Consider the following 27905-nt stretch of genomic DNA (forward strand, 5'->3'; position numbering starts at 1 on the left):
GAGTGCTTTATTTAAACAGCATTCCTTAAAATGGCAACGCTGTAATTTAATAATAAAGGATTTTGTGGGGGGAAAAAAAAAACATTTTATTGACTAACTCAGTATGCTTCATACAAATGCAGTACAGAACTGACAACACATAAAAAAAAAGAGAATTGGTTGCTCATTTTTGTGTTACCCAAGCAAATCACTTATGGTGCGTGCGTGCATCAGTACATCAACCAACCAAAAAAGTGAAGAAGTGAAAAGATGATGTGGCCAAATTGTTTACTGAGGTGTCTGTCTGTCCGGCGATCGGCTGAATGACTGAGCTGCTCTGTGTATGGATCACTCAAAGCAGACTCTGGGGACAGACACACACTTCCCCAACATACAGTACCGAGGCAATTTCCTATAGGTTCCTTCACATTACCATGGATTATGTTTCTAACAAAAACACATAGATGTGTCTTTTTGATATGTCGAGTAATGCTTAATTCAATAGATTTAAATGAAATACTGCAGTATATATTTAACTCACCACAAGGCTCCGTCACGTTGGGTATAAAAATGTTAAAGTTAATTATAAAAACATTCCTATCAGAGTACATTGTACAAGTATGTATACAAAATTGTTAAACATTCAATCTGGCTTTAATTCCCCATTAAGGATAAACTATTCTTAATCAAAATAGGTAAATTAAGCATTTGAGGGAAAACAAATTAAATACATTTTCAAATGTTAAATGTACCTGATTGTGCAGCTTCATTTGCAGAGTGTTGTTACAGACGGAACTTAACATCTTTGGTGCAAAAAGAGCACTTTTCTTATTATTTACTAGAAAGTAATGACGTGCGCTGAATGCCTATAAAACTGGTTTGTTTGTGAAGCTACATTCTTTTTAATGATGCCTCGTTTTTATAGACTGCATATTTCACCTATGGTTAATTGCTGCTACTGAATTTTGTTTAATATTTTAGGTGTGCCAGTTTACTCAGTTGCCTGGGGTCCTGATTCTGAGAAAGTTCTTTACTGCCTAGGAAAACAGCTGATCATTAAACCACTTCAGCCAAGTTCTAAAGTCTTACAGGTATCAAATAACCTCTATTTATTACATCACTTTCAGTATTAAAATGTTGTATTTTGCATATTTTTTTCTTTATTGCAATACAGGTCAAGCATTGGAGGATACAAAGTATAGCCTTGTTTATATAATTAAGAATGTTAAGCATTAGAGCATAATGTTTATATTGTTATCCGTAAACATTATATTGTTACACTATTAACCAGAGCTAGGTTGATATCTCGTGCATCAATTTATCCCCAATAAAATAATTCATTATAATATTGAGGTTTTTTTTTTATTTAAATGGTATTTATTCAATCATTTCAAACAAGTGTACAGTGTACGTAAGGTAAGAATATATGAGACACCATACAGAAAAGTAAACTTTGCAGAAACTTATAATATTAAATATCTACAGTGACATATGCAACATCCAATAGAACCCCCTCTCTCTCTCTCTCGAGAGAGAGAGAGAGAGAGAGAGAGAGAGAGAGAGAGAGACTAGACAACAGCTTCTTTCTGCCTATGCAGGTTTAAAGAATATATATATATATATATATATATCTGCTCAAAATAATAAAGGGAAGACTAAAATAACACATCCTAGATCTAAATGAATGAAATATTATTATTAAATACTTTGTTCTTTACATAGTTGAATGTGCTGACACCAAAATCACACAAAAATTATGATTGGAAATCAAATTTATTAACCCATGGATGTCTGGTTTTGGAGCCACACTCAAAATTAAAGTGGAAAAACACACTACAGGCTGCTCCAACTTTGATGTAATGTCCTTAAAACAAGTCAAACTGAGGCTCAGTAATGTGTGTGGCCTCCACGTGCCTGTATGACCTCCCTACAAAGCCTGGGCATGCTCCTGATGAGGTGGCGGATGTTATCCTCCCAGACATGGACTAAAGCATCTGCCAACTCCTGGACAGTCTGTGGTGCAACGTGGCGTTGGTGGATGGAGAGAGACATGACGTCCCAGATGTGCTCAATTGGATTCAGGTCTGGGGAACGGGCGGGCCAGTCCATAGCATCAATGCCTTCGTCTTGCAGGAACTGCTCACACACTCGAGCCACATGAGGTCTAGCATTGTCTTGCATTAGGAGGAACCCAGGGCCAACCGCACCAGCATATGGTCTCACAAGGGGTCTGAGGATCTCATCTCGGTACCTAATGGCAGTCAGGCTACCTCTAGTGAGCACATGGAGGGCTGTGCGGCCCCCCAAAGAAATGCCACCCCACACCACCCCGACCCACTGCCAAACCGGTCATGCTGGAGGATGTTGCAGGCAGTAGAACATTCTCCTTGACGTCTCCAGCGTCTGTCACGTGCTCAGTGTGAACCTGCTTTCATCTGTGAAGAGCACAGGGCGCCAGTGGCGAATTTGCCAATCTTGGTGTTCTCTGGCAAATGCCAAACATCCTGCACGGTGTTGGGCTGTAAGCACAACCCCCACTTGTGGACGTCGGGCCCTCATACCACCGTCATGGAGTCTGTTTCTGACTGAGCAGACACATGCACATTTGTGGCCTGCTGGAGGTCATTTTGCAGGGCTCTGGCAGTGCTCCTCCTGTTCCTCCTTGCACAAAGGCGGAGGTAGCGGTCCTGCTGCTGGGTTGTTGCCCTCCTACGGCCTCCTCCACGTCTCCTGATGTACTGGCCTGTCTCTTGGTAGCGCCTCCATGCTCTGGACACTACGCTGACAGACACAGCAAACCTTCTTGCCACAGCTTCCATAGATGTGCCATCCTGGATGAGTTGCACTACCTGAGCCACGTGTGGGTTGTAGACTCCATCTCATGCTACCACTAGAGTGGAAGCACCGCCAGCATTCAAAAGTGACCAAAACATCAGCCAGAAAGCATAGGAACTGAGAAGTGGTCTGTGGTCACCACCTGCAGAACCACTCCTTTATTGGGGGTGTCTTGCTAATTGCCTATAATTTCCACCTGTTGTCTATTCCATTTGCACAACAGCATGTGAAATTGATTGTCAATCAATGTTGCTTCCTAAGTGGACAGTTTGATTTCACAGATGTGTGAATGACTTGGAGTTACATTGTGTTGTTTAAGTGTTCCCTGTATTTTTTTGAGCAGTGTATGTATGTATGTATATATATATATATATATATATATATATATATATGTGTATGTATATATAATATATATATACATACATAATCTCTAAACCTGCATTGGCAAAAAGGAGCTGTTGTCTAGTCTCTATGGCACTGGGGAGGCTATGAATTTGATCGGTGAAGATACAGCAGTGAGAGGTCACTGCTGCTGTTCCTCTCTGCAAGCACTCAGACTTATGAGCAAGCTCTCTGCAATTCTCCAACTGATCTTGGTCAGGGAGCAGGCTGCATTTTTCTTTAGTGATCATGTAAGATATTTCTCCCTTTTTTTGCAGTGGAAAGCTCATGATGGTGTCATTTTAAAGGTTGACTGGAATCCTGTCAATGACCTCATCCTATCTGTTGGAGAGGACTGCAAATATAAGGTGATGCTCAAAATTTAATGTGGTCTTCTTTAGCATGTATTGTCACATACCAAAGTGCTTAGACACTTTCTATTCTGAATTTTGATTGAACATTACCAACTACGTAAAGGACTGTTTTCTAACTTACTGCAACATTGCTTATGGCTCATTGTAAACCAGGGCTGTCCAGCAGCTTGAAACTTAGATTCCTTATTGTGTGGCATCATATTCACATAGCAACCAATCAGCTTCTATCAATCATTTTATAGACTGTATTTGGTAAATGATAGCTGGAAGCTGGTTGATATGGGCAACTTCTCAATAATACGTGGTTTAATACATTTCCCTTTTATGCTGGGTACACACCGCACAAGGTGTATCAAGCACAACATCGCATGTGGCATGGAGCAAGTGCCTACATGCTTGCCGATGCCGGGTCCGAAGGGGGGAGCTACGTGTTTTGCAGCATGGCGTCGTTAGCGACATCCTCCATCAGCCCTGCAGTACGGCCGACGGGCGGTGTCGCTAGCGACCCGCGGGAAAGCGCATTTCATGGGTACACACTAGACAATGTACCCAATATGACGCTCTGATCCGCTGGATCGGACAATATATCATCTAGTGTGTACCCAGCTTAAGTCTCCAAGGTGATAGCTTGTACAAAGCAACTTGACTTGCAGAATATTAAACGTTATCTTTGGTATCCTTTCTGTTTCTTTGTAATATCCATGTGCCCTATATTTTGATTTGAAGATATATTAAATATTTATTTTAAAAGTGGAGGTCATTCCCTCATACTCCAGTTGTCATATTGCTACTGTTTGCCCAAAGTATCCAGTTATTATGTATTTGATAATTTAATTAAAAAAAAAATATATATATATATATCTATTGATCACACTTTTCTCCATTTTAAATTGTTGTCGCTGTGTGTTCTGTAGGTCATGTTCCGCCAGTATTGATCGTTCCAGTGACCCAGCAGGGGCCGCATTGCGCCCCCTATGGGTATGGCTCCCTCGAGCCAGCCCTGCTCTCGTGCCCCCCCCCCCCCCCCCCCCGTAATCCGGCTCACTGGCATCATGGTCCGCCAGTATTGATCGGTCCAGAGACACAGCTGTGGCTGCACTGCACCCCCTAGGGTGGCTTCCGCGAGCCTGCCTTGCTCTCGTGCCCCTCCTTATGGGGCACATCCACTAGACGATCTACTCCCTGTCCAATCTCTAAACGATTTTCCCTTGATTTTTTTCCCTTGAAATTTTATCTTTCAGTCTGAACGATTTGCAAACGATCTTTAATAGATGAAGTGAAATTGACCTGCATGTTCAGTCGACTGACGAGATGATCAAACGACCAGCGGGAGCGTGCATCATTGATCGTTAACGACCAAACACTGCACGATTTATAAACGATTTTTAAGCGATTGAACGATAACGATGTCATTATTGTTCAATCGTTTGCTAAAATCGTGTAGTGGATGCCCCCCTTTAGTCCTGCTCTCTGGCATCAGCACAATGTAAGCTGATACATGTAACAGCCTCAGCCAATAAGAATCAGCTTGATATTGGCTATTGCTGTCACATTGTCAGCCAACAAAGACAGCCGCAGCTTCAGCTTCAACCAGTTGCGGATTCAGTTCAGTGCAGCTAGCCAATAAGAATCAGCCTGATTCTTATTGGCTGCCGCAATCTGCGGTCGACCAGTCAATTTTGATCGATGCTTTGGTCACCCTTGCTGTATACTTTAACTCTAAGCATGGCAGACCAGGATCCTCAAACAACTACCACCTTCACATATATATATATATATATATATATATATATATATAAAAAAAAAGTACACTTAACTACCTAACCCCCCACCCCCTACCAACAGGGGAAAAATTAGGGCAACTTTACCCGTGTTCCCTATGGCCATGGTACATCCAGCCCATGATCAAGTAATCTTGGTCTGTTTTATAATAAAAGGAGGTTACAGTGTGGCAGACCATAAAGAGGAAAGGGACAGATACAGAAAAGAGAAAAAAGTATCCAGATGGGTGGTCACCAAACTAGACAATTAGATATTTGATATACAGTATATTAATGTTTATAACTTGTTTTACTTTTTAATTTCAACTTGCTTTTAGTACAGTCCAAATGTTTTTTAATTCATCGAAGTTAATTTTTGAATGCTTACCGCTGTCCCTCAAACATTGCCCATCCTGTTTTGTATGTTATATATATGTTCATCAGGGTCTACCTTCCACATGCTTTACACAGTCATTTATCATTACAGTTGTAATGTATTCACATTATGTTTATATAAATAGCACATTTATCATATTTTAATCTCTGCCTTACAGTAGTCCTTTTGTTTTTGTATAAAGGTTTGGGACAGCTATGGGCGCCTCCTATACAGCTCACCAGCCCATGAGTATCCAATAACTTCTGTTTCCTGGGCACCTGATGGAGATTTGTTTGCTGTGGGTTCTTTCCATACACTGCGCCTATGTGATAAAACAGGGGTAAGTAAATAATAAATAAATCTATATATATAAACATGTTGACTATGGAATACTAACGGCTGCCCTTTGTTTATTGTTGTCATTGCTTTCCATTTTTACTCCAGCAAAGATCAGGTGTACAACTTGAATGTACAGTTTACTATCGTGTGTGTGTGTGTGTGTGTGTGTGTGTGTGTGTGTGTGTGTGTGTGTGTGTGTGTGTGTGTGTGTGTGTGTGTGTGTGTGTGTGTGTGTGTGTGTGTAAAATAAAAATACTTTTATTTTGTTTGGAACTTGTGGAATTTATTACCCAAAATGGCTGCACTAATCCTGCATTAAATTCATTGTGCTCGTTCACTATGTTTGTTTTTCGGTTTGTTTACGTCTAACTGTGATACTAAACCTTTGTGCTATGCTTTTAATGATTGTAAAGCGACTTGGCATCCTGAGAAAAATGCTATATAAATAATAATATCACAATTTAAAATATATAATTTATATATATATAATTTATATATGTGTGTGTGTGTATAGTTATGCTATATCCTTAAGTACTACAAGGACACCAGTTAGCCCAACCCACAGACATTTATACCTTGTTTATGGGGTACATGTGTTTAAACCTTCTATAGAGTGAAGTTGCCCATAGCAACCAGTCAGCTTGTACATAGCATTTATGAAGTACATTCTATAGAAACATAGGTACAAGCTGATCGGTTGTTATGGCCAACTTCTGCACTTATATACTGTAGAAGTATTATTAAAACTTCCCCTATGTTCTCTGCTTTACTTATGCTTTAAAAAAAAAAATGTAAGCCACAAGCTGTTGATGGCTTGATTGAAAAATAGGAATAGGCAGACAGGGCACTGACCTCCATGGCTACATTTAAGCCATACCCACTGGGGCAAGTTACAACTCCCGTGCTTCCCATTTAATTGAAACTCTTTCACACCTATGGATAAAAGTCAGGGCAGTTATGTGTCACAGAGAGTAATTGTGATGCTCTATTATGACAGCCACCAAGTCCGTATGCCTCAGTTATGTGTCACAGAGAGTACTTGTGATGCTCTTCCACCAAGTCCGTATGCCTCAGTTATGTGTCACAGGGAGTAATTGTGATGTTCTTCCACCAAGTCCGTATGCCTCAGTTATGTGTCACAGAGAGTAATTGTGAAGCTCTATTATGACAGCCACCAAGTCCGTATGCCTCAGTTATGTGTCACAGAGAGTAATTGTGATGCTCTTCCACCAAGTCCGTATGCCTCAGTTATGTGTCACAGGGAGTAATTGTGATGCTCTTCCACCAAGTCCGTATGCCTCAGTTATGTGTCACAGAGAGTAATTGTGATGCTCTTCCACCAAGTCCGTATGCCTCAGTTATGTGTCACAGAGAGTAATTGTGATGCTCTACCACCAAGTCCGTATGCCTCAGTTATGTGTCACAGAGAGTACTTGTGATGCTCTACCACCAAGGCCGTATGCCTCAGTTATGTGTCACAGAGAGTAATTGTGATGCTCTATTATGACAGCCACCAAGTCCGTATGCCTCAGTTATGTGTCACAGAGAGTACTTGTGATGCTCTACCACCAAGGCCGTATGCCTCAGTTATGTGTCACAGAGAGTAATTGTGAAGCTCTATTATGACAGCCACCAAGTCCGTATGCCTCAGTTATGTGTCACAGAGAGTACTTGTGATGCTCTACCACCAAGTCTGTATGCTTCATTTATGTGTCACAGAGAATACTTGTGATGCTCTACCACCAAGTCCGTATGCCTTAGTTTGCACATGTACCTATCCATTGTTTTAGTTTCACAGCTCACTACATAAAGTCTATATTTTCATTTATTTATTTTATATTTGTGGGGTAGTTTCACTGTTCCCCATTTCTTGCACCTCCCTAGGAGGGGATGCCTCGACACTGATGATCATTAGCTCTTACTGTTAATCATGAGTCCTGGCGAGTATGTCGGAACTCCCCAACCCTGAATTTGTGAGCATTTACGTCGCCCATAAGGATCTTCCGCTACAAGCCTTCTCTTCCTGACATAAAGTGGCTACATTGTGTGATGTCAGCCAGTTGCTTCCATGTGACGTTCATTGCTGCTGGTTTTGTTGATGTGGTGGAGTGAAAAATCCCAAGGTAGTTGTGAGAAACTCTTGGACACTCCCCACGCAGCACATTCTAGCAGTGTTTGTTACAACTTTGGTATGGCTTACTGCCATTTTTGAGGAAGGGGGCAGCAGTGGATCTCAGTGTCAAGTATAACTATAGGGACAAAGGGTCTCTTAAAGCACACAATGCCTTCCTATCAACAGTAGAAGCTGCAAATATGGCTATCCAATGCACCCACCCTCTAGTAGAGAAAGATAGAATGTGCAGTAAAAAAAAACCTTTAAACTTTAAGGGGCATATATAATTGGGCGCAAGGTTTAGCAAGGAAAAAACCTTGCTCCCTCGCGCCCATTTTGGGAATACCGTGGGTATGCGCTCTCAATACCCGCGGCATCCAATTAAAAAAATAGTGGTCGCGGGGTTTTTAGCTCTGAAAACCCGTGCCGCGTAAAAAAAAAAAATTCTTCACTTACCTGCCCTGGGGTCTCCAATGGTCTCCGCAACTCCCGGTGGCATCCCCTCTATCTTCTTACTGGAGAGGGGGCTGCTGGGAGTCCCAGGGGCTCCTGGGAGGGTCCGGGGCTGGTTGGAGGGGCAGGCCTGCAGGGAGATGCATTTCTCCCAGCGTCCATTCTGGGGGCCACACGGACACTAGAAGGGCACACTGGCAGTGGGGGTCACACACACACACACTTTCATACACACACTTACAAACACCACACACACTGACATACTCACCCTGCGGCAGAAGAGCCGACTCCCGACGCTGGATGAAGAAGACAGCGCTGAAGAAGGTGAGTACTTATGGACTAATTAAGCTAACTGGAAACTTCCAAATGCTTAATTAGTCCTAAGGGAGGGTGCTGCCTGGGTGCCAGTGCAAGTCCCACTGATTTTTTATAAAATTTAAGTTTTTAGGAAAAATCACGCTTGCTCTGGAGGTGCGTGAAAAAAAACCCCTGGCGCACAAAAAAAACCCCACGCACCTAATTGAATAGCAAAAAACTTGCACCTGCAAGAAAAACCTCGCAGGTGCGGGTTTTTTGCTATTCTCGCACCCAATTGAATATGCCCCTAAGTAAAGGATTAAAAAAAATGTGAGACAAACCTTAAATATTATCGAAAAGCAATCCCCAATATGTTGTTGCACATAAAGGGACGGCATGACATATCAATAATTACTGGTATCCTATGCCATGCCTCCAGAAATAGGAGCATATTAAAAATGCCCAACATATAAAGTTGTGAACAGAATATAAATGAAAGAACTTTTTCCAAGAGCATAAATAAGTTACTTATATATTGTTTTGGTTTACATAGTTTATAATAAAATCTAAAGAGAAGTGTTGGGAATCTAAAACTGTAATAATATGGGAATAGAGAACTTGAGGAATATATGGAAAGGTTTGGGAATGCACCATAAACCCGCATGAACTAATGCAGAGGAAAGTGTAATTTTTACCAGCCCTACACTCGCTACTTCTCTACTGTTCCCATTTTCTGTCATCGCTCACTCACAACCTTTGCACACTGTTACACGTTCACCATACACAGAGCCATTTTTACAGCTTAAGTAGCATACAACTTTGAGCTACAGTAAATTACTGTTGCTCCAGTTTCAAGACCCTACTGTATTATATATAGTAATACTCAAAATAACATAGAACATATTGTATCTGTGGACCACAATAACAAAAGTTTATCACATGTACATAAAAATACAGAATACGAGTCCCACTCATCCTCAGCATTGCAGTGCTTATGGTAAGTAACTGGAGGGAAGGGGTCATTATGTCATTCCACCACGCAGTCATGATGTCACTGAGGCTGGCTCTTACCCTGCACTACAGAATACAAAATCTGAAGTATATGGGATTGGGTCCCCTTTTTCAAATTATGTACCCCTTAATAATTATTATCTGGTTGTCACATGTGACAAACAGACAAATACGCCATACACTACTAAAAAAGTGTTGTGCTTTATAGGGTGGCAGGTTTTCTAATGCCTAGAGATCCATCATTTTGATCCAAATAAAAACACGTTACCTCTCCATTGATGCAGTAGATTTTCAACTTTTCATCATTTTATTCCTTGTTGGGCTACTTTATTCTTCCTTCAAATTGTTTACATCATTTAAGATGTTGAAACTATAAGAAAAAACAAAAACCAGTATAGTTTTATTATCAGCTAGTAAAGGGACCCAGCACATGCCGGGTCACCTCGTTGGATGGGCGGCACCACCCCGGCTCCCACTGTACATGCATGTAGAAATGGGACAGACCTGTTTTTTGCTGTTTTGAAAAGGTGGCTTAATGTTAAAGTAAAAGCTGTTTTTCTTGGTGGTGATTAGGACAAAACAAAAATCTCTTTTTGCCATTTTAGGCAGATTTTATTTGTTATGTTAGATAAGCAAATGTTCTGAAAATTGACGAAAACAAGGTATAATTTGTGATGGTACTGTATAAAAAAATACTGATACTGATTTTGGGAGGTAACTGCACAAAAGTTGCCAAAATAGGCTCTGCACAGGTGTGAGAAAAGCCTCAGCGACAAAGGGGTGAAAAATGTATTCTATAATATAATATAATATAATATGTAGGTTAGTTTCATCTTTTTGTTCATCCCCACTGAAACACACAATACATCTGCAATATTTTTGTAGATTAAAATTTTACTTTTGTCAAAAACCTATCCCTAATGTAATACCCCTTTTACACCGGAGCTAAAACCCGGGTTATTGCAGGGTTAACCGGGCAGCTCCTTGGTGTAAAAGGGGTGAGGGTTGGATCGCCGGGTCGGGTGACTCAGCAATCCAACCCAGGTAAATAGCAGGGTTTAATACGGGCGTGGCCCGTGAAACCCTGCTGTGTGTACGGCGCACTCCGGGTCTTGATGACCTGCAGTGCGCCGCAAGCCGGCCGATTGGTCTGCTTCTGTGGCGCTTGGAGATGACGTCATCTCCAAGCGTCCACTTTCACGCCGGAAAATCTGGGTCTATGCAGACCCGACTGCAGTGTGAGCGCGCCGACTCGGGAATATCCCGAGTCGGCGCCGGCTAAATTTCGGGTCTGATCCGGACAGGAACCCTGTTCCAACTCCGGGTCAGACCTGAAATTTTGGTGGAAAAGTCGTATGATTTTCCAAATCAGGAAGCCAGTCCTAGATTTTACATTTCTATTTACATTGTGGTATGTATTCTGTATGATGCTGCAAAGAAATAACGTGTACGTCTGGGGTTGCAAATACAGTTTGAGTCTCCCATATCCAAATATTCCAAAATACGGAATATTCCGAAATACGGAATTATTTTGGCATGACTGAGATAATGAAACCTTTGATTTTTGGTAGTTTAATGTACACAAACTTTGTCTAAGGCACAAATTATTAAAAGTACTGTATAAAATAACCTTCAGGCTGTGTGTATAAGGTGTATATGAAACATAAATGAATTTCATTTCTGTACACAAACTTTGCTTGAGCCACAAAATTCTTGAAAATATTGTATAAAATGACCTGCAGGCTGTGTGTATAAGGTGTATATAATACATAAATGCATTCTGTGTGTATATTTGGGCCCCGTTAACAAGATATTTCATTATATATGCAAATATTCTAAAATACGGAATATTCTGTTATCCAAAATACCCCTGGTCCCAAGCATTTTGGATATGGGAGACTCAACCTGTACATACAAATAGTTTCACTTAAAAAGCTTTCATCAGCCATACTTTATTTTCTTATATAACCTAGAAAAACTTAGACTGTGATTCACTTGGGCAGATACATAATCCGTGCAGTGATCCGCTTAATATAAATAACTATTACACATACATTTATTATTTGCAAGAGCACACATGGGATATACATATAAACTTTCCTGTATGCTTTTAAATACAGCACAGGGATACTGTGAGGTAGCTGTTGGATTTCACCTTTTATCGAAGCTGGTTGCCACATGGCAGCTTGACACAGTGACTGTGGGGCGACCAGCATAGTAACCGTCGGGCTCACCTTTGTTCAGGAGCAGCTGGAGAACAGTACAGCAACAGATGACCTCAGCCGTAGTAAGTTGTGGATACAATTAGGGCTATCCCTTAGGATGTGACCTTCCCAACATCTCTGTCACATTCAGAATAGACACCAGATTTGGATGTCCGCATAAGCCAACAAGCATGACCTATCAATTTCTTCCCTTACAGGACTGCTCTATTTTTCAGGACAAGCAGTAGTAACTTCAATTTATATGAAGGAAATTTATATTGATATTTTTTTGTGGTACTTGGGGGTACGCAGCTAATTCTTATAACTAGTTCCAGATATAGGAAGAAGTCAGTGAAATAATTTCAGAAGTAATAAAATAAGTATATGCCTATTTATCCAGAGTGTGGAGACTACTGTAAATCTTGTTTCAAATTGTAACTTTAGATGAGTACCAGCATTTTTTTTTTTTGGACCATTACCGTTTTTCAATGTTAAAAATCACTGAATATAGATTATTATGATCATTATCATTTATTTATATGGCGCCACAAGTGTTCCGCAGCGCCTTACAAAGTACATAAACAAATTGTAGACAAGCGACTTATAGAACAATACAGGACCAGGACATGGATAATATATATTGCTACATTAGCGACCATAACACCCAGATAAGCAACAGAGCATAAGCAACCAAGTGTTAGGTGCCCTAGTGGGGAGTAGGAAGTAGATGAAACTAAAGTAAGGAGAAGCACAAGAGGGTAGAGGGCCCTGTTCATAAGAGCTTACATTCTAAAAGGGAGAGGAAGACAAACAGGTTTGACACAGATGTGGTAGATGCCCCTCATCTATTACATCTGCGTCAAACCTGTTTGTCTTCCTCTCCCTTTAGGGGCATGTAGCAGGGAGTTAGAATGATAGCTGGAAGGCTTTGATGAAGTAGTGGGTCTTGAGAGCCCATTTGAAGCATTGCAAAGAGGTGGAGAGTCTGATGGGGAGTGGGAGAGAGTTCCAGAGGTAGGGAGCAGTGCCGGCAAAATCTTGGAGGCGGGAGTGGGAGGAAGTAATCAGCTGGCATGAAAGGCGGCGTGCGTTAGTTGAACGAAGAGAGCGGAGAGGAGAGTGAAGGGAGATGAGATCAGAGATGTATATGGGAGAAGATTGGGTGAGGGCTGTGTAAGTGAGCATGAGAACCTTAAATTGGGTTCTAAAAGAGAAGGGGAGCCAGTGGAGGGGTTGTAGGAGAGGGGAGGCAGATGTAGAGTGTTTGGAGAGGAAGATGAGCCATGCAGCAGCATTAAGGATAGACTGGAGAGGAGAGAGATGGGATTTGGGGAGGCCAGATAGGCGGATGTTACAGTAGTCCAATCTGGAGATGACCAGTGAGTGTATGAGGGTTTTAGTAGCATCCAGGGTGAGATCGGGTCTGATCTTAGAAATATTTTTGAGATGGAAACGACAGGACTGTGAAAGGTTCTGGATATGTGGTTTGAAGGGGAGGGATGAGTCCAGGATAACTCCAGGACAGCTCACTTTGGGACTAGAGCAGATAGTTATTCCATCAATTGATAAAGAAATAGTGGGAAGTGAGGTTATGTGGGAGGGTGGGAAGACGATCACCTCTGTCTTAGACATATTAAGTTTAAGAAATCGCTGGGACATCCAGGAAGAGATAGCAGAGAGACAGTTGGAGATACGAGTCAGAAGAGAGGGGGAGAGATCAGGGGAGGAAATGTAGATTATAGATATAGATAAATATTACATAGACAAGCTCCAATATCCGCTTGCTAATGCCCCCAAGGCATAATTTCTTCCAACAATCTGATGTCTATTATGACAGCAAAGACTCTTCTTTATAGACAGCAGACTCTTAATAAAAAGTATAATACAATGTACAGTATCTGCTTTTAATTACACATTACTCCTACCTAGACTGTACATAAGAGTCAGCAAGTCATGGAGCTGATTCAATTCTGCACAATGGTCCTTTCCGGAACAGCACATTGCGACCATTAACATCACGGTTTTCCTTGCACCCAATGGAGGTGCCATATGAGGCAAATATGTGTGCAGCTGAACATTGCACAGAATTGAATTGGCCCCTATTTGTGTAATAAAATTAAATTTCTAGATTATATATTCCATGATCCTCAGTTAGCCTGATAATCACTAAAAGTTGTGCAGAAGTGTATAGACAAAACAAGACGTCAAATAGGGAAGAAAAAAAAACTGCTTTTATTTTAAAGCTAAAATCATATAGCCTAATTTATTAAAATATACACGATCAGCCATAACATTGAACCACCTGCCAAATAATGTGTAGGTCCCCCTTGTGCCACCAAAACAGCTCTTGACCCGACGAGGCATGGACTCCACAGGACGTCTGAGGGTGTCCTGTGGTGGTATCAGGCACCAAGTCATTAGCAGCAGATCCTTTAAGTCCTGTAAGTGGCAATTGGAGCATCCAGGGTTCTGACTTTTTTTTCCAGCACATCCCACAGATGCCTGATCGGATTGAGATCTGGGGAATTTGTAGGCCAACTGAACTCAAACTATTCCTGAACAATGTTTGCAGTGTAGCATGGCGCAATGTCCTACTGAAAGAGGCCAAGGTCATCCGGAAATACCGTTGCCATGCAGGGGTGCTCTTGGTCTGCAACAATGTTTGGGTAGGTGAATGGCAGGACCCAAGGCTTCCCAGCGGAATATTTCCCAGACCATCACACTGCCTCCACTGGCTTGCCTTCTTCCCATAGTGCATCCTGATGCCATCTCTTCCCCAGGTAAACTTTGCACATGCACCTGGCAGTCTCTGCGATGTAAAAGAAAATGTGTCTCATCAGTCCAGGCCACCTTCTCCTATTACTCCTTGGTCCAGTTCTGATACTCATGTGCACATTGTAGGTGCTTTTGGCGGTGGACATGGGTCATCATGGTCACTCTGGTCTGCAGCTACGCAGCCCCATATGCAGTGTATTCTGACACCTTTCTATAATAGCCAGCATGAACTCTTTCTGCAATTTATGCTACAGTAGCTCTTCTGTGTGATAGGTCCAGATGCGCTAGCCTTTGCTCCCCATGTGCATCAATGAGCCTTGGATGCCCATGACTCTGTCGCTGCACCGGTTGTCCTTCCATGGACCATTTTCGGTATGTACTAACCACTGAATACTAAGAACACACTACAAGACCGTCCGTTTTGAAGATGCTCTGACCCAGTCGTCTAGCTATCATATTTGGCCTTTGTCAAAATTGCTGAGATACTTAATGCTTGCCCATTTCTCCTGCTTCCAACCAATCAACTTCAAGAACTGTGTGTTCACTTGCTGCCTAATATATATCACCTCTTGACATGTGCCATTGTAACAAGATAACAAATGTTATCCACTTCTTCTGTCAGTGGTTTTAATGTTATGGCTGATTGGTGTATTTGTATTAAACAGACACAGTTGACAAATGCATTTAACTCCAGAAAAGCTTCTGACACCCATTTCTAACATTGGAACCAAGATTGCTCTACAGGAAGGAAGGGCAGTATTGCCGTGTATGCTCAGGGTCCAGGGCAGGAACACTCTAACATGCTTAAAAAAATCACCTACATTTTGTTTTTCCGCTCTGCAGTGAATTCAGTTTGCTATGAAAAGAGAGAGCCTGAACAATGCTTATGTTGCGAGTGAAACCTTTGTCCATAAATGTTTGGTTGATTAGTGCTATTGCTAGAGCAAGGTGGTGTGCTGTAATTTCCAAATATGAATTCTGTGTAAGTGTTTTACTCCCTCTGCTGGACAACATATACACATGAGAAAAATACAGATCAGCTACATTAACTTACTCCTCAGTGGCACTTCTGCCTGTAAGTGCATTAGGGGACCCAGCGTCCCTTTGCTCTATGTAGTTCAGACTCCAAGGAGTAGGCGCTGCACCATTCATTGACAGAAGTACAAAATGTTACTTCTGAACTGTGTCCTGTTAGCTTACTATGTCAGGTGTATGAACAGTTGGTCAGTGTTATTTGTCTAGGAAGAACTGCTTCTCTCGTGTAGTATTTGCCTTTAATTCTCTCTTGTAATAAATGCCACTTTTCTTTACAGTGTTTTTAATCTGTGGGCTAATCCCATTGGGGAACCTCCAGACCTAGTAATATTAAATACTATCTTTCATGGCTCCAGGGTGTAGACAACAGGCACTGTCAAACAAAAAAGAGTTGAACTCCAACTAAGCAAGCAAGTTTATTACAAAGTAATAAATATAAGTGATAAATCACTTATGGAAATAATGTTGAAGTTCCTCCGCCCTGAACAACTACCCTAGTGTGGAAAGCATAGGAAGATCTTGTAATGTATGAATAAGTAGTGAATACTGAAATGGTATGCCGTTCAGCCCTTAAATGTCCTTTAGAACATGTGTGCGCAACATAAATGTCTTACATAGAACATACATGCCAACTCTCCCTGATTGTCAGGGACTCCCTGATATAGCAGCAATCTCCCTGAAGAGTCTAGCAGTCTCACTGATTGCACCTTACCCTATTATGTAGCTGTTATATACATGGAGAAAAATTAAAGAAGAAATCAGAGATATATACATTCAAATGGTATAATCAGTGCCATTTACCTGCATTAGTTATAAGGCACAATGATCCCTATGGCTACAAACATTTGCATATAAGGTTTCTCCTGGACACTTATAAGGAACCTCTTGTAATACACAATACATGAGCAAGCCCTGAAAAGTATCATTGTGTTAGATCTTACTAACTGCTTTGGGGCTTTTTTACAATTGGATGTAAGGCAATTTTATGACACGCCTCTCAGATGTAGCACTACACACCCACTTGACCGCCGTGCTCATAGGTGTTGCTTTCACAATCTTTTTTTCAAAAGTAGGCATGTATGACATAGACTAAAACATTTTTGTATTATCGCTGTTCTCTCATAGTTTACTGCTACTAAAAACAGTTTGTTCTTGACCTTGTCCTCATTTCACTAGATGTCTCCATTTATCACTTGTTCATTTAAGGTGCGTATCCACTAGCAGATATAGGAACGACAGTACGATTACAACATTGTAATTGTACAGTCATTCCTCATCCCCTGTAGTGCCTACACTGAAGTGGTCGCAGATATATGAGCCACGGTACACATAATGCTTGGAGTAACACTCTTTTATTTTCACGTATAATTTTCTTCACGGTGAAGGTATATTACAGTCAATTGCTGAAATTTTTGCAATTCATCTAGATAAAAACTTTTTGGCAAGAGATTTGTCTACAAGCTGTTGGATGTGCTTAGGTAGCTGCAGGTGCTTTTTGCTCTTACCCCTCTTTCTAGGGCAGAATAGATTATAGGCTATTTTATTCCTGGTACATATATAATGTATGTATACCCTGAAAGTGTGCCCTAACACACTGACTTTACGGGGTATATTTATTGAAGTGCAGGTTTTTAGAAGTGGAGATGTTGCCCATAACAGCCAATCAGATTCTAGCTATTCTCTTCTAGAAGGTGCTAGATAAATGTTAAATAGAATCTGATTGATTGGTTGCTATAGGGCTGGGCAATATCTTCAAATCTAAAAACTTGCACTTTAGTAAATATACCCTCATAAATATTAGAGCAGAGCTTGGCAAGTATAGGTAGCGCAGACGTCAGGGCACACATATATTGTGATGCTGTGTACATAGTGAATGGCGCATGTTCATACTGGTCAGGTCAGACTACAATCCAGTCCAATGCTTTTGCATAGTAATATAAATTGCACAGAATATGCAAAAATATTTATAACAGTTCTTTGATCTGATGAACTTTTATTCTGACCGCTCAGCACAACGGTCAGAATAAAGTTTATCATCTGTCCTTTAAAATAAAATTCTACTATAAAATACAGTATAACAATCTAAAAAATTAGGTTTTTTTCTATTTATATAGTTGATTAATTGTAGTATAATAATTTTAAATGCGCTGCTTAAACTGCTTTTCAAATACGCTGTGATATAACCAACAGAAAATTAGACTTGATAAGTAGTACAAGGCTGTGGGGAGGTGAAGGTTGAGGAGAGGTTAGCTGAGCTGGATCCAAACAAAGAGAGTCCTGAATCAGCAGTATCAGCAACGCCCTTCTTTCTGCCCCCAGGCAATGCTGCTAAAGATTTTCTGCAAATTAATCTTTTTAATTATTATGACCCTGCTTCAGGTACATACAGATGTTTTCATTTGTTTTGTTTTTTTACCCTTCCATGATTAGCAGTTGTTATTGTTTGTTACCTTTAATATTTGCAATCAAATCTATTGGGCCAAGTCATTTTTGAAATAGTACACACTATCCTCCCCTATTTCACCCATGTTCCCCGATCGGTGTGGGGAGATAAATGACAATGTCTGACACCAGGGGCCCCAGCCAAGCCCTCTGGCAGAGTCATTAGTTTTCAGCCATTAAATCATTATCATCTTAGACAACTCAAATGTGCTCTAGAGAGTACAACCTCTCTTTCTGTGCCAGATTTGTTTTCTGCTTAATACTATTCCAACTACTCATCATATGACACCAAAAGTTAAGCGATCTTTATTTTCCACAAAAAGGGAACTCTTAGGACTGATTCTATAATATGCATCCTCACTTGTGTTTCGTCATATTATTTATTGTCCTGTCTTCACATTTTACATTAAAGTGAAGACTCTGGTTTTTAAAATCTTATTTTTTTGTTTTTTTTCTAAACTTTATATAACATACTTTAAATTCATTCAAAAATCATAAGTTGTAAACTTAAGGAGATCTCTGTATCGCTAAGGTTTAACTGTTTTGCAAAATGCAGGTGAAAGATTTTTACAAAATGAAACATAAATGCAGTAAACATGGCTGCAAAGCAAGTATTCCATATATACTGAGAGCAAGGAAAGCTGTATAATTATCAAACCGCAGCACCTCCTACTTTGGGAGGGGTTGGCTACGAGATCCCGGCGGTCGGGATGCCGGAGGTCAGAATACCAACAGCGGCATCCCAACAGAATTGGGTAAGTATCCTAACTCTCCCCCCAACCCACCTTTCCCACAGCCTAACCATAACCCTCCCCTCCCGCAGTCTAACATACTGTCGGGATGTCAGCAGTTGGGAATTCTGGAGTCGGTATTCTGACCGCCGGCATCTCGGCCTTCAGGATGCCGTCTACTTCCCCTTTGGGAAAGCTCATTATTTGGTGAGACTGAGATTTATAAACATTAGTCTGTATAATGCCTCATAGTACATATGGACATTAATCAAAACCTTTTAAAGGCACTTCGTTTCTTATAGTCCATAGAATGATGTAAGTGAACGGACCTGTATACACACTGACAGGCTTGACAGGAATTTCTATTGCGCTTTGATACAGTGGTGCAGTCATTGTGTGTTTGTTTTTGTTTTTTAATTAGTAACCTATTTACAGCTATATAATTGTGCTCTTAAATTGTTTCCCTGAAATATCATAAGCTGGAGACACAGCTGTACAAAATACAGGAGAGATTTTACATACCTTGACATAATTAGCAATCATCTAGTCCATACCAAGCCCTAAAATTTGTTACACCTAATTTCATGTGACATATAAACATTAACATATTCGATTTTAAACATTTACCCAACAAAAAGTCAAAATGAAGAAGCCATGTGTGAGAGAACTTGTTTGGTCCATATGAGTAAAGGCTGATGATCACCTGCTGCACGTCATCATTTGATCACTGGAAAGTGCCACCACTCTTATATAAATACAGAAACGTGGGCAGTTTGAGCAAGTTTGTGATAACAGCATGCTAAGGAGTAAAGACATGGCAGTACACTCAGAGAAGCAATTTTTGCTATGCATCAGTCAGGAAAGGGTTATTATAAGATAAATTACAAACAATTATAGTTATAGTATTTACAAATGGAGAACACTGAAAACTCGCCCAAAGATGATGTTCCTAGAAGACACCTAGAACCTGAATTTAGATCATGTAATATGCAGTTGCCTGTGAACACTGTAAATGTTCACGTTTATGACTCTACATATCAAAACAATTAAAATACAGCCTAGGTTTGAAAAGCTGTATTGGAACAAATCACAGTCTTCTGAAATAATTTTCTAGAGTTGTTTGATCTTAATGCGAAACACCATCTGCAGAAAACCAAACACCGCGTATTATACAAGAAACTCATACTTAACTACCGAGGTGGTACAGGGGTGACTATTTAACCTCTTCAGTGCAGATGAGTGGGCAACGTCAACCACATATGTATTAAAACGGTGGATGACATATCCTGCTCATCGTCCCCTTCGAGGTAAGGCTGGGATAACATTATTTCCATACCGGTTCGGTTAACCAGTTGGGCTTGCAGAAAGCCTGGTTTCTCCAAGTACTGACGTCCGTTTATCTAAAAAAAAAAAAAAAAAGATATGAGAGTATGTGGGTAGGGACTTTAAGTACTCTCCAACCCTGCCACCAAGAAACATGGAGGCACCCTTGTTTCAAACTATGTGCTCCCCATAAACATTATTGCCTGGTGATAAATATGATTGTCAGGAAAAAAAACCTAGATCACAGAAAAATCATGGAGTCCGGGATGGGGAAAGTGTCCCCCCAACCTGGCTTTAAGAAACTCAGGAGCATCCACATTTGAAAGAGGGCCCCCTGGTCCCCTCCCAATAGAATAGTAAGTCTATTGGTGTTTAGATTGCAAGAATTGCTTACCCAGAACACACAGCTGGTATTATCTAGACCTACTGTATGTCATGCAGATATGTGTTCAACTTCAATTTCTAACACACTGCTATATTAGATTCACCCTTAATACAATGATGACTTTGTTTCGTTCTGAAGGGCAAGAACTTTACTGCAGAGCTGGAAAATATATAGGGGAATGTGCTACATAGTGTCAATAAGGATACAAGGGATTACGTGGCATGCAAAGAAAGATGCTACAAGCATTCCTGTTTTATGTAGAACATGGAAAACACAGGCTTTTGCATTATTGTTGGATGGCGGATTCTTTATTTTTTCCCATTTAGCTGCACTCAGTCTTAAATATTTCTTGCAAATCTTTGGGGATGAATCACTTTGAAGATTTTTTTTTTCTGGACATTGTCCAAGGGTTCAATGTAGAGATGAGATTATGTTGAAATAATGACATTTTAAAAAGTTTACATTATTCATTGCATATACATCATTGTGTCTAAACATAATAGAAACAGGCTTAGAAATATAAAAAAAAGCATAGTGTTATTAATTAATCATAATAATAATTGAGGCAGAACTGTGCACAGTGATTAGCATTGCTGTCTCACAGCACTGAGGTTATAGTTTGATTGCAACCAGGGAACTATATGTATGTTCTCATATTTGCATGGATTTCCTCAGGGTACTCTTGTTTTTTTTGTCAAATTAACCTACCTGCATGTAATTGGATGGTGGGAGAAAATCAGTGTTTATCCATGTAGTGGGGAATTTAGATTATAATTTGGAGCAGGCACTAATGTGAATGACTAAATGTTCTCTGTACAACGCTACATGCTATGTGTGTGCTATATCAGTGTTTAATAAACAATAATAATAAAATGCACAACTTAATTCTTGTACAAGAATCTGGTGCAATGCAACAGGTTTATAATATACCTTGTAAAACCATTACAAATATTTTGACTAGTAATGGCCTAGTACTTGCAGGAAAATATATAAAGAGAACATTCATGGAGAAAGGATTAGGTAACACATAATTAGGGATTTTCTACTAAGCAATACCCCTTTCAGACATAAAACCTCGGCTTTAACCCAGCCCAGACCCGGGACACTGAGCCCGGGTTGAAGCCGGGGTTTTCTGTACTTACCCCTTTCACACATGGTTATTCCTGGGTCATCACCATTTACACCAGACCCGGGTCTTCCGGCTTTCAGATGATGTCATCTCAGGCGCTAATGTCCCCGCCAATGACTTTTTCTTTTAGGCGTGACCCGGGTCATCAAGACCTGGGTCGCAACCTTCACACATAAGCCGCGTTGTAAGTCTTGGGGAAAACCCTGATAGAGTCGTGGACGTGGGACTGTCAAACCCGGGTCGGACCTTTCACACATATGCCAGACCCTGGTTGATGCGTGTTCACAAGCAAAAACTTGGCTTGTATGTGAAAGGGTATTAGGCTCCTGTCATCTTACATGCAGCTCTAGAATTGGATGTACTTTTTTACTAGGTAGTGGAATTAAAAGCAATTTTTTTTTTCTATACAGCCTGAAGTGTCTGAAATAATGTGAAATAGGCAGCATGATGATGCATTCTGATATTAATATGAGGAAAATTAAATAAACTACTTAGAAAAAAATTACTTGCACAGGCTAAACCTAATGAGACAAGGAGAGCGAAAGAGAGGAAGCAAGACCGCAACAGGGCAATTGGAAAAGTGAAAGCAAGAAACAGAATTAAAAGAAAGGCAGAGATCGAGATAGTTCACAAGACAGGGAGGGGGGGACAAACATTGTGAGAGCAAAAGAAAGTGAAAAACGAAGAGTGAGAGAGCAAAAGAGAGAAGCAGAGAGTGTAAGAGAGCCACTACAATCCATTGAAAGAGAGCTACTACTACCAGCTGCGAGGTTGATCTTCCTCGCCAAACGTTTATCGTCTGCTAATCCGCTCTGTCGGTCCCTGACTTCTGTTTTTCTACCGTTTTCAATATAAAATTCTTTTACTTACACATAAGGCTATTAACCAAACCACACCAACATACATCTCTTCACTTATCTCAACATATTTCCTAACCCAACCTATTCGCTCTGCGCAAGATCTGCGTCTCTCATCCACATGCATTACCTGCTCCTATTCACAGTTACAGGACTTTTTCAGGCCGCACCCACTCTCTGGAATGCCCTTCTCATGTACAATAAGACTTTCCTCTAGTCTCCAAACCTTCAAGCACTCCCTGAAAACTCACCTCTTCAGACCAGATTTCAGAACCGCCCACATAACCTTCATGGCTTCCCTATCTAATTACATCCCTTCTTACAGTCCACACATAACCTCACATATTTTCTCTTTCTTCACTTTTACATCCTCCTAACCCTAGGCCAACATTTCTGTGTGACTGGATCATACAGCCCACCAAGAACTTCTGCAATCTGGCTGGACCAAAATGCAATATGCAGCTTCTATACTTGTGTATCAATGCCTATGATTGATTGATTGTAAGCTTGCGAGCGGAGCCCTTTTACCTCTGTCTGTCTGTTATTACCCAGTTTTGTTCTATTAATGTTTCCAATTGTAAAGCGCAAGGCAATATCCTGCGCTATATAAGAAACGGTTAATAATAAGGCAGATCGTGAGAAACAGTGAAATAGAGAAAGCAAGAGAAAAAAGCAGAGAGTGAGAAAGGAGAGAAAAGGAGTTAAAAAAAGGAAAAGAAAAAGCGAGAGTGGAAAGTAAAAAAAGGAGAGGAAGACCTACAGGGTAAAAGAGCGAAGAATGTACAGTAACGAGAGAAAGGCAAAGAGCAAGAAAGAGATGTAGTAAAATAAGATAAAGATAGAAATAGCGAGAAAGAGAGGTAAGAAAAAATAAGTGCTAGAGAGAGAAAATAAAATGAGAGAGAGACTTGATAAAGGTTTTGTGTGGACTGAAATGTTCCTAGTGCATTTGGGTAAAAAGAAAATGTATTTACTGCTGCAGTCTGGAGGTGCTGCCACTATTTTCTTTTGCTTATGATGAGGACTAGGATGAGTCTGTGTAATGTGGCATGTGCACTTATTTACAAGGAAGTATTTTCCTTATATGTGTAGTTTTATCATCTTTTTTACTGTAGGTTAGTGGCATAAAGGAGCATTGTGCAACTATATAATTTAGTCCTAGGAAACAAGTGCTTACATAAATATATTTGCCTGCAGACCTACATACTGTAGCAAGTGGTGTAAGCAACAAGTGCCGCCTGCAATTCTCAAGCAAGTAAATCCCGAGAGCTTTATGCGGATGCACAAAGATCCATGGAACACGGCAAAACATTAATACCTGGCTTCTAAACCATTGTGTATCAGGAAGCCAAAGATAAACACAATGGGGCTGAGGCAGATTTAAATGCCATTGACTTTTGCACTCGTATCTCCTGCGGTTTCACACTGCTCATGCTGTAGAGCCGGGCGCAGACATCTACTGGCTTTGTGGAGTGGTAATCAACTCAGTCTCATCTCCTCTTGTGGGCATTCACTTGTAGGATAAGTTCAGCAAAGGAATTATGGCTTATCCAGAGTTGTGCATTATTCAGGACACATATGAATTACACAGATTCTGTAGCTGGCTGACGTCAAGTCTCCATTTCATCTGGTTTTAATCAGCCACAGAACCTGTGTAATCCACATGTGTCATGAATTAAAAAGATGATATGACAAGCCTATTCATTTTTTGCACCTGTTTTCAGATCTACCTTTTACACCAAAGATGAGACTGGTGCAAGTGTGCACAGATCACCCCATCAATATGCTTGATTCCATAGTGGTTATCATGATCAGTCTGCTGAGATGAGTACAATTCTGCATAAGGGCGTATTTCTGCATTTAGGGGGAGATGTACTAAGCCTTGAAAAGTGATACAGTGGAGAGTGATAAAGTACGAACCAATCAGCTCCTAACTGTCATTTTACAGGCTGTGTTTGAAAAATGGCAACTAGGAGCTGATTGGTTGGTACTTTATCACTTTTCAAGGCTTAGTAGATCTGCCCCATAGTTCCATGTACGCCATTTTGGTTAATTTGCGTTCAACTTTGCGTTTGCCTCAATATGTATCACCCTTATTTAAATGTGTAGAAATAAAACTATACATGTAAATGTAATACTGTTTTTAGTAACAAACACACGAAAACCTCTACTATTAAGCATGCATAACATGTATCTAAACACAAATAATGTCTAATTAAATCAGTCTGAATGATGACTCTTCAGTTGTGGCCTACACACAAGTATTTCTCTCTCTCTCCATGAGTATACCCTACAGCCTGAGCTCTGCCAGGGACTGACCTCTGATGTAAATCCTTCTCTCTCTCTCTCCCCCTCTCCCTCTCCCTCTCCCCCTCCCTCCATTCCCTGAACCAAAATGACACAGGGTAGAGGTGGCTTGAGAACTACACACTGTTATATTCTTTTATGAGGAAATTTGTTAGGCACTGTGTTATTGTGCATCTAGCAGCAAGAGTAAATTAAAAATTCCACCTACTCTAAATGAAAAATACCATTTACTGGTGCTGTAACAACTTTGCTACTTTCGTCTTCCTTTTCATATGTTAATCATGCCTAAATAAGACTTTGAGAAGAATTTACGAAGCAGCTGCTTACAGAAGCCGCTGCTTCGTAATTCTCCCCTTTGTCTATGATAACAAATTTTAATAATAATCCAAAATATGTACAACGTTTTGATATATGTTTTCTTATTATAGCCACACTTCCGAATATGTAATGTTTGTACCTTCTTCTAGCCTGCAGGTGTCGCTGTTGTTTTAGCGCTATGTAAACATGGTTAAACCATGGCTAAAACTCCATGGATTATCAACATTCATATCTGCAAATTTAAAAAAAATAAAAAAAAAATAGTATTGCCATTCTACATGGGTATACTTCCTTTAATAGGCAGTTAGAAACCTACTTTGTTTGACATTTATTATTAAATATTACAGTTCACCTCCTGGCTTGATTGATTTCCCGCTGCGTTATGTCTACTTGCTTATTCAGATGTTTGAAGCAGTGACAGCCAATATCTGAAAGATCTTAGAAAACCTTGTGTGAAAATGGCGTGTTGACACTAAGAACTTAGGCAGCCTTTACATTAGGTGATATATACTACAGCAAGGCTGAGGGGCCAAACAGTGTCAGGAAGAAAGTTATTTAACTAAAACCAGCTGCCTTGTCCTGCTAAACCACCAGCAAAACCAATGTACAGAGGTAGCCTCTAAGTCTTGCTGTTTCCCTCCTCCTGACACTAATGTTAGCAGTGGCGGTGAACAGGCGGTGTAGGACTGCTAGTTGTGGGAAGGGGATCTGGGTGAGTGGGAATGAGTCACATGCCACCAAAGTGATTATTAAATGAAAAGATCCAGACCAGGCTTTCTGGTCAGCACAGACTTTTTCAATGTACCTGATGTAATGGGGCTGCTTCAGCAAATTGCTCCCTCAGGATTCATAAAAAAACTGTTCATGTCATTAACCCTTGCCCTGCATATGTCTCTCATTAAACAACTTTAATTCAATTACATACATACACCCTTTTCGTAGTGAGCACTAGACAGAAAAGAAAAGAAAAACAAAGTCATTGGGTGATGCATGTGCTGTGTAGACTTACGCCTGAAGCAGCTCTCCCCAGTTCATGTCTTGGTATTGGGACACAACTATATACATTTCGGGTTCCATGGAAATGTGCAGTGAGTTGTTTCATTTACATTTAAGAGAGCATGGAAAAGTGTTTTGCAACCAGATTGTCACAGCATGTTAGTGTGCTACTAAGCAGACCTTAAGCAACCCCATGCATGCAGCCATTCATGCAGCCATTTTAGATATATTAAACTAAAATGGCTGCAAATTGCTTTGTTTGGGTAGCCAAATGGATCAGTAGTCCCAATTACCATGTAATCAGGAGTAGTCCAATTTGAGAAACCGGCAGCAAGTGCAGCCAGAGGAAAAACACAATCTGTGAAAAGACCGGGCTTACCCAGGTTCGCACTGGTGTGAAGAACAGTATATAAAATGATAACCTGAAGACAAAGTGGACCTTTCTTTCAACATCTTTCCATATTCCTTTTAAAATAAGAGCTCTGAACTATAATCATTTCAATAGTGTTGTAAATGCTGCTCCATTCCCTCTTTACTCTCCCTTGCGCCCTCATATATTTGCTTGTCACCACACCTTGCCTCTTTGATAACCAGCTCTTGCTTCCACCTACAACACTTGTCCCAATCTCCACATTGAGTCACACTTGCTCCTCTGGTCATAGCTGTGCCCTTTTCCCACTAGACCCTGAGGGGTCTATTTACTAAGCCTTGGAGAGAGAGAAAGTGGGTGGAGATAAAGTACCAAGCAATCAGCCCCTGTCATTGTACAGGCTGTGTTTGAAAAATGACAATTAGGAGCTGATTGTTTGGTACTTTATTTCCGTGCACTTCATCTCTCTCCCAGGCTTAGTACATAAACCCACAAAAAAAAGAATATATAGCCTCGACGCTTTAACATAAGATACAAATAATACAAAATATATAGATTAATTAATAATAAATAATGATATTAAAAATATTGCTAATTCTAGTTGGTAATATTTCCTTTAGCTGCAGTATTTAATGGATGCTAACTAATTTCAAACAGAAAAATAAATAGAGGTTTTACTGCGCTTAAGAATTACCCAATTACAATGATAATCGACTAAACATCAAAAGTAAGTGCCAGTTTAGTATAATAAAAAAATAAGTTAAAAAACAGAAATGTTTTAATGAAAAATACTATATATCATATTAATTACATACAGATGCAACACAATATCACATTTGACAGTAGAGAAATTTCTCATTTAAAGCTCATGTGAACTCATGAACAATTGTAAAATAGCAAAAAGTTTCTTACTTTAATAAAGTGCAGTCGCGTCCGGCTGGTAAAAAACACAATAAAACAATGTTAATATGAAAAATATGTTGTTGTCATTTTCCCTCAATAAGGCTTCATTGCTGTAACAACAAAAAAAATAAACTGATAGGTCCAACTATTCAAGATGTTGTTATATTGATTTGTATCCAATAATGTAGTTGGTTTTAAATTAAGATGTAGCA

The 27905-nt window shown here is 40.2% G+C and overlaps 1 protein-coding gene across 4 annotated transcripts in view; it reads left to right on the forward strand.

Annotated features, from left to right (window-relative positions):
- Nucleotides 1–27905, forward strand: part of IFT80 (intraflagellar transport 80) — a 90696-nt gene that overhangs the window by 22965 nt on the left and 39826 nt on the right. For all 4 annotated transcript variants that reach the window (XM_088479819.1, XM_088479821.1, XM_088479820.1 and 1 more), the window contains exons 6-8: nt 961–1070; nt 3474–3563; nt 5908–6045. In XM_088479819.1, the coding sequence (XP_088335945.1) occupies nt 961–1070; nt 3474–3563; nt 5908–6045 (338 nt within the window). The remainder of the gene's footprint in view (nt 1–960; nt 1071–3473; nt 3564–5907; nt 6046–27905) is intronic.

This window comes from Taudactylus pleione, unplaced genomic scaffold, assembly GCF_031769625.1.
Source record: "Taudactylus pleione unplaced genomic scaffold, aTauple2 ptg000246l, whole genome shotgun sequence".
NCBI lineage: Eukaryota > Metazoa > Chordata > Amphibia > Anura > Myobatrachidae > Taudactylus > Taudactylus pleione.